The sequence below is a fragment of the Bison bison genome, unplaced genomic scaffold (genome assembly GCF_000754665.1).
Source record: "Bison bison bison isolate TAMUID 2011002044 unplaced genomic scaffold, Bison_UMD1.0 scf7180017864370, whole genome shotgun sequence".
In the NCBI taxonomy this organism is placed as follows: Eukaryota; Metazoa; Chordata; class Mammalia; order Artiodactyla; family Bovidae; genus Bison; species Bison bison.
This window is the reverse complement of record NW_011494942.1, coordinates 3,046,272-3,054,838: the sequence shown is the minus strand read 5'-3', so window position 1 is coordinate 3,054,838 and position 8,567 is coordinate 3,046,272. Positions and strand designations below refer to the sequence as shown.

Sequence of the window (8,567 nt, the reverse complement as noted above, 5' to 3'; positions counted from 1 at the left end):
CGCCCAACAGCGGCGGGGGAAGCCCGTGCGAGGCGGGCGAGGAGGGCGAGGGCGGGGTGTGCCTCAACGGGGGCGTGTGTTCCGTAGTGGACGACCAGGCGGTGTGCGACTGCTCGCGAACTGGCTTCCGTGGCAAGGACTGCAGCCAAGGTAAGGCCCGATGACGCTGGAGCCCTGGGGCCTTGGCCTGGGCAGGGTACGGGGAGGAAGGGCGAGGCAGGCCGGGGCCTGTGCATGCGGGCTTCCTTCTCTGGAGAGCTTGTGTCGCGTAGGGTCCAGGTGAAAACCTGTTTCGGGCCTCTGCGCCCTCTTACCTCCCACAGCCCCTCCCGTGGCCTCTTGGGAAAGGTTGAGCATTCCCCATTTTCAGGTTCAGTTTCCTCCCGGAGCCCTTTCCACTAGTCCTACTTCCTTCCAAGTGGCAAGTAAAATGACCTCTCTTCTTCAGTCCTCGGGTTCTTTGCCAAGCCGTTTCCTCTCTTCACTGGACTGGGGCCCACCAGAACATATAATGTGCTTTTCCTCTGTCACCACTGTCTGTAATACACAGATTTCCCCCGTAAGATGCAGATTGGGCATACGTTTGGTGAAAAATGAAGTCAAGAGAAATTGACCATGGTTGAGAATCCCCACATAGTTGGTAATGGGCAAGGGAGACAGGATTCATAGACACAGCTGTGCCTTTTACAAGTAGAGTGGCCAGTCCTGCTCCTGTGGGGAAAGGGGTGTGGAGTAGGGCAGGACTTGTGCAAGATTTCTTGATTAGGAGGAGGGTTCTTGGAATTAATGGTAGTTTCTTTGGCTATGTCCAACATTTGTTGGTTTAATCAATTATTTCTGTGGTTTCTTGAAGTGGGAGAGAGGTCAGCTCATGTTTAGAAGAGTTAGAGATTAAATAGCATATTTCTTAATCAGATGACTTGGGAAGGTAAATAGTAGAGAGATTTAGACTTTGGACTGGGAAGCGTCTGCAGGCTAATAAACAGGGGATGCATATGAAGCATTGCAAGAGATTTTCCAAGGATATTCAGCTAATGATATTTATCTGAGTAGTGGAGGCCAAGCTGTTGTTCTTAGGGATTGAAACTGTGGAATTAAAAAAAAAAAAACCCTCATACCTCTAAGTTTAATTTTCTCCCTTTTATACATAAAATTCAGTCATCAATGTATTTTTCCAATGTTGCTACATAACAATGACCAAGGAAAAATATTGTTGTATAGATATAGGAAAGCCTGTGAACAAAAAGTGAACGATATGAAAAAGAAATATGAATGTATCCATGGCTGAGCAGGAGAGATGTCAGGGTTTAAAGTAGATAGCTTTTGGGTCAAATCAAGACAATCAACAACATATGGATAAATGGCATTTATGGCTGTTTTTTAGAGGTGAATTATTAAAGCTTATTTTGAAAGCTTTAGAGACAAAAACTCTATGTATGGCTGTATTTTATTGTATAATATCTTCTGGACTTTTTTTGTTGTTTTTTATTGCTGACACTGCTAAGGGGAACTAGCCCTTGTAAATCTTACTAGACTTGGCAGTTCTCTCTTACCTGACTTTAAGAGAAATGAAGACTCGATAAAATTTGTAATTGTTTAAACAACAGACAGGGGGAAAAAAATCTAGTCATTAGGAGTTCTATAGCCTTCATGGTTTTATGAAAAAAAAAGTAAGGTGTGACTGTACTGCTTTCTGCCTCCATGAAGGTTTTTGTTTTCATGTATTTTGGCTTAAATAATTATAGAGGACTGTGTATCCCATGGCCTATACCACACTTTAGCTTGATCAGTAAATTTCCATGGATTTAACATCAGGTTTTATAGTTATGTTTTATGAAAAATGAAACAGTATATGCTTTTTTCTCTACCAAATCTAACTTGATTGTAAGCCATAAATAAGTTAGCTACATTTGATGGTTTGCTATAATATAATTTGAAGTTGCATACCTCTGCACTGATACATAGAAATGAATAAAAGATGGACGTTATTTTATGGGACACATTGCTTTAAATACCCCAATGCTGCTTTAAAATACAAAGCAGACAATTTAAGGAAGAACACATGAAATATAACTTCCTTCCTTAAATTAGGAAACGAATATGACACAATGACAGCTTGTTCTGTGTGGGAGGGTGTTTTAAATGAAAATTTTTATTTTTCCTGTGCATTTTTAACGTAGGAATCCAGGGATGTGCATAATCAGGAACAGTTAAGAGTGGAGAAAGCATGGCAAAAGTAATATTTTGAAGAGAAGCAGAATTGCATATCTCTGAAATGGAAAATGGAGTGATAAAGGCAGAGCCAGTCTCCCTAGAAAGATTGGCTCCATTTTGCTTATTTTCTCTGTTTCATGTGTGTCAAGTGACTATTAAATAATTAATCGAGAATGGATGCCTCTCCCAACACCAATCATGTATTGATGGCTAGGGATAGATGATTTGTATTCAGATGAAATATAAACAAAGCCCTGCCTGTAGCCAGTATTTACACTGATTGCCACATTAAAAAAAAACATGGTGATTTAAAAACAAACCCATAATCATTTGAAAAAATTTGGAGAAAAAGATTAACAACAAACATTAAATAATTTTCAAATTATATCTGGTCCCAACTACAATTTTTTAAACTTGATAAAAAGTCTAATATTTTAGTTACCTTTGTATTCCAAATACAGTAAGAATTATTAAAAAGAAAATTTAGGAATATTCTCTTCTTTCTAGAGTGCCTTTAAACAACTTATGCACCTATGGATTTCTAGAATATTTTCATTTAATGACCTCACTTTTATCCTTACTCATTTGTTCAGATAGCCTGACAAGTTTTATTTATTTATTCATGTGGTAATGGAAAGAGAAAACAGAAAGGTTACGTGTCATGATCAGGTTAGTGGAAGAGCCTGGGACCAACCCTCTTACTCTCAAACCCTGTATTTATCATGACTGCTGAATACGCTTTCCATTTTATTAGATTTGATCATTTTTTCAGGTCCAGTGATTATTCAAGAGAATACACACACACACACACACACACACACACACAGAACTAATGTATATGATGGATGTTTATGGGATACATAGCTTTTTCAGTGAATCATACCCATCTTAAGTGTCCTGGGATCATTATTATTTAATAAGTTTCTACTTAAGATCACTAATAGTTTCCTAGCAGCTTGAAAGAATTAGTGAATTCTGTGGCCACCCAGTTAAAAATGAGAATAAAAAGCTGATCAATGAGAACTTAACTTATACATTTCATTATTTCCAAGTCCAGGTTTTATGCATTTTAGAGCCACTTATACGAAAATGTCATACTAGACTGAGTATCAATTTTATTCACTTCTTCTGTTTAAATAGCCTGAAACACAAGTGGCTTGTGATGGCTGATTGCTTAATATTACTGAACATGACAGTGTGATAGATATCACTTAATGAAGCCTCTGCTTTCTATGACTTTATGAATGTTGCCAGATAGACAACCATATTCACTCATTCATTCATTTTTTTCTTTATCCAACAAGTATTAAGTGCTTTGCATATGCCTGAATCATAGGCCTAAGTGATACAACTGTGAGTAAACTCTTAGAAATAGTTCCTACTTTCATAGGAAGGTAAAAGCCTCACATTCCAGTGAGGAGGCTCAGTAATTAAAAAAGTAAATACATGAAAACTTTAAACAATAGTATATATTTTGAAGGACAAGTACGTTGTACTATGAGAACTTAAAATTGTATGAACTGAATTAATCAAAAAAAGTTTTCCTGAGGGGTGATACTTAAACAAAAATCTGAGAGATAAGGAATTAGCCAGGTAAAGACACAGGAGAAATGTTAAGTCACAGCCTGGTGTAGGAGCTGACATGGCACATTCAGGAAACTAAGGGAAGGCCCTTGAATATGGAACTCTTAGTGCAGTAGGGCCAGGTCCTGTAAGGCCTTCCAACACAGTGTTGAGAATTTTAGTCTTTATTGAAAAAATGATGGAAAAACAATGGAAGGAGTTTAGTGTGGAAGGTAAGGGGGAGGACATCATTATCAAATTTACATTTCAGAATGATCACTCTGACTATAGTGTAGAGAACAGATTGATAGGAGGCCAGAGAAAAGCATTATTTTCTGTTTGTCACTCAACAACATTTGTTAAGCACACACAAATGTTTTGAGTGTCTACATGCACACGCAAACTGTAGACTGAACCAGGGGATAGAGAGGGAAGCAAGATTCTTTTTCTGAGGAAGTTAGAATCTTTGTAAGTTTGGTTCTGTATAGAACTCTGAGGCCACTTGTTTGGAACACTTTGGTTCTACCTGTAAAATGCATTATCTGAACCCTTTATGTGGATTATTATGTGATTTCTTTCAGATATGCCCATTGAATCTGTAGGCTTCTGGACCCCATTGATAGTGCCCTATTTAACTATATGCCCAAGGACCTTGCTCAATATGCCTTCCTTGTGATATATATATGTAGATAGATAGATAGATTTTAGGCTTTCAGTATTTTAACTGCTCCAAGAAAGGGAAATACTACATAGATATAATCTTCATAAGGTTAAAAAAATTAAGTAGTTACTATATAGGTAAGTACTGGACAAAAATAATTCAGAGATTTTTGCCAGAGTTTTGTTTGAAGTCTACCATCAGAGGAAAGGTGGATCACCTGTGCTGAAAAAACTTCGAGGGGAATGGAGAAATTCGTAATTTTGATTTAGATAAAATGTTCTGAGAAGCTTTTGAAGCATAACAATGAAAGTCATCTGTCTGATCTATCAAAAAAAACTTATCTTGGCTATAAAATAGTAATCAAAACTGACCATTTTAGAATGCCACAAATGAAGTGGAATGTGTTAGTTTAACTATGCTGAGATGCTTTTGTAGTATAAAGATTGAATTACACAGACTGTGGGACCACTCAAACTTTATTCCTCAATACTGTCATCTGTAAAAATGGTATAATAGTACCTGCTTCAAAGAGCTCTTCTCAGAAACAAGCAGTTCAGTTCTTGTAAAGCTCTTAGCACAGTTTGTGGCACATAGTAAATATTCTAAAGTACCACTTGTTATTTTTGTTACTGTTATCACCACTACCACTAGCACCACTACTTCTACTGATACCACTTTCTTCAGGGCTACTGTCAAGTAAAACTCAAATATATGCGTGCATGCTCAGCTGTGTCCACCTCTGCAACCCCATAGCCTGTAGCCCACCAGGTTTCTTTGTCCAAGAGAGTTTTTCAGGCAACAGTACCGGTGTGTGTGTTAGTCGCTCAGTCATGTCCAATTCTTTGCAACCCCATGGTCTGTCCATGGAATTTTCCAGGTGAGAATAGTGGAGTGGGTAGCCATTTCCTTCTTCAAAGAATACTGGAGTGGGGTGCCATTTCTTCCTCCAGGGGATCTTCTCCACCCAGGGATCAAACCCCTGTCTCCTGTGTCTCCTGCATTGCAGGCAGATACTTTACCTGCTGAGCCATTGAGTAGGCACTGAGAATTCAAATATGGAACTTCTTTTTTTTTAATTTAAAAGGAATTTTAATGTAATAATGATCCTTGCTTGATTCGCCCTAAAGTTTCAACTTACAAAGAAAAGCAAAGAGTAAACACAGGGAACCTTTATTTCTGTTTTACACAGCTGTGCTCTAATGTTACCCATGTCTGGCTGTAATTCAAAATATTTAAAACATATTCTACTTGAGAAATTTTATTATAATTAAGTGAATCTGTAACACAAAAGCATTTGTAAAAACTGTCATTTTCTACATAAATACTTTTATCCATCCTAATCCCTTAGTGATTTTTTACAATATTTATCCTAATTTATAGGTATCTAATGAATCTATCTTATTTATAATTGGTCTTTGAGGTTCATCTGTAAGTTCAAGTTATTTGTCTGTATGTTACAGAGAAGTTAGCTAATATACTTGAACTTCTAAAAACTCAAGAAAGATTTCTTATAGTTGCATGAACAGATTATATTTTTAGTGTAAAATCATAAATACTAGTAACATCATGTTCCAGTTTTGGATAGCATTAAATTAAATTTGATAATTAAATGATTAGTTAAGAAATTTCTGATTGACTACAGAAGGACAGGTAGTAATAATATTTCTCTTATTCTTAGCTGCATTCTGAGTATTAGAACCTTGAGCCACACTGGTTTCTGAAAACAGGACTCACATTCCTTATTACTTTCTCAGTGAGCATTTGGTGACTACTGTGTTCATAGGGCTAACTCCTTTAAATATACACTGAAAATTAGGCCTTACTGTAGTTATTCAGGTTTTGTTTTGTTATGGAGATGATAAACCTATTATTAGAAGTTGTTAGGCAAACTGTACTTTCAAAAATTGCACAAGTATTTGACATAATTCAGCATAAATCATTTTTGCATTCTAAAGGATTTTAGTTTGTTATGCATCACAATATTACATAGAGCTTTTTTACTTTTTCCTTGTGTACTTCTCTATGATTGTATGGCTCAATTTCTTGCTGTTACTTGGAAGTGTAGAAATTGGTAAGTGTAGTCCTTGCTGAGTAGTAAGTCTTAAAATGTCTGAATTAAGTTTTAAGGGGAGAAAAGTTATTTTGGTTAGTTGCTTTAGAGCTCTTCAGAAATTGCATGGCTTTTTGGTTTTCACTCTTAAGCCTGGATTCCATGCATTTCCACTTGACTATGGAATGTCTACAGTGCTCTATCAGATTCTTTTCCAACAGTGTTATTGTTTACACAGTGTATGTAAACAGAAGGTGGAGTGGCATCTGAAGAGCTAAATTCCAGATGTGGCATTGTTTCTAAGTTCTGATAAAAGTAGAGTAAGGCTGCTGATGTTCTAAGTTCAGTTTCCAATACTGCACTTTGAGAAACACCTGATCAGGATACTACGGATTGTGAACTCCGGCCAACCTACCTCACAGAAGGTTTGTGAGTAGATGATAGATGTAAAGTCTCAGAAAAACGTGAAACTTTAGAAGTATCCAATGGCAGTAGGGTAGTGGCTCTAGGATGTTGTGGATGTGAATAGTGAAAATGTTAAACTTGTTTCTGTAAATCTACTTTGAAGTCATTTTCTATGAATTTTAGATTGTTTACACCCAATAGTAGGTATGAGATTTGATAGAGTTCCCTTAGTACATATTGACACATTAATATAGATAAACTGCTTAAAGAGCTCAAGATCTCCTTGTTCCTCCTATGTAAAATCCAAACAAATGGAATTAGTAACATAAGGTAGCAACTGTATGAGTATATATCATATGATTATCTTTATGTGAAGTTCAAAACAGATACAACTAAATCTGCTGTAATAGAGGTCAGAATAAGGATTCCGTTTCAGTGGTGTTGAGCTAGAAGAGGACACAGTGGAGCCTTTGACATAATCTTGATGGTGGTTATATGGGCATATGTATGAGTAAAGATTCACTGAATTATACCCTTAAGATTTATGTACTTTACTGTATATAAGCTCCACCCCCCCAAAAAAAAATCCTTCAGAAGCATTGAATGGAATGCTTCTCAATGAATACCAATGCACTGATTATATACCAAACAAATTGCAAAGGAATCCTTAATGGAAATACATATTTACAAATTTTAGCCCAAGAGTCAGATATTTGCAAAATAAATCCAGTGACCTTTCCAAGAAGCAAGTGTATTTATATATAAATGCATCTAAGAGAAAGGAGAGCGATATTGTTTTCAATTCCTACACAACTTTTAATCTGGTTTCCAATTTCTTGTGCCTTTATATTGGAAATAAAACATAGGGTCATATTTTACATTTATATCTATTTGAGTGAAAATCTTACCAATACATTCAAGCAATATTTGTTTTCCAATTAGAACAACTCAACTACTGGTATTTTAGGTAATTTGTGATGAATGTATTGTAAAAGCTCAGTAAATACTTGAATGAGTGGATATTGGAAAAAAATTTCTAGTCAAGCTATACTCTCTGAACTATAAATAACATGATTTCCCCCCCCCAAAATATTAGGCATCAGATTATTTCAAAAGGTACACTAGGCCCTCCTACTTTACTGATGCTATAAGCACCTCTTGAATTTGAGTACAATTTAAAATCATTCTGTTTGGAATCACATTTATTATACTTACTATTTAATGCTTACTAAGTGAAAGGCATTGTGCAGTGTACTTTATCTGTTTTACCTTATTTTTTCCTGCAACATCCCACTTGATAGATTTTGTAAAATGCCCATTGTACAGATGAGAAAACTGTATTAGAAAAACTAGCTTGCCAAATATTCCATAGCTCAATGGCAGAGATGAAACTTGAGCGCAGGTGTGTCTTTTGTCCCAGCAGGCAGCTGTATCCATTACATGACAAAACCTGTGTGTCTCACTTAACAGACGGGTGATAACTGCTGAAAATGTGTTCCCTACTTGTCAACTTGGTGCCAATTTGAATGGCTGATTTTTAATAAAGCCTTCAGAATTGACGATTGTGGCAGACTCTTACATTTAGTGCCATTTCCTAATGTCATGATAATAAAGAATTGGATTAGCTTGTCAGGATTCATCACACTCTGTTTATATAATGCTTGTGTATTTGCT

General features: G+C 36.4%; 1 protein-coding gene across 3 annotated transcripts in view; it reads left to right on the top strand.

Annotated features, from left to right (window-relative positions):
- Positions 1 to 8,567, top strand: part of NRXN1 (neurexin 1) — a 1,228,156-nt gene that overhangs the window by 831 nt on the left and 1,218,758 nt on the right. For 2 of the 3 annotated variants that reach the window (XM_010855914.1, XM_010855913.1), the window contains exon 2: positions 23 to 150. In XM_010855914.1, coding sequence (XP_010854216.1) covers positions 23 to 150 — 128 coding nt within the window. Of the gene's footprint in view, positions 1 to 6; positions 151 to 8,567 lie in introns of those variants that run through there. The other variant, XM_010855911.1, reaches the window with a different exon arrangement.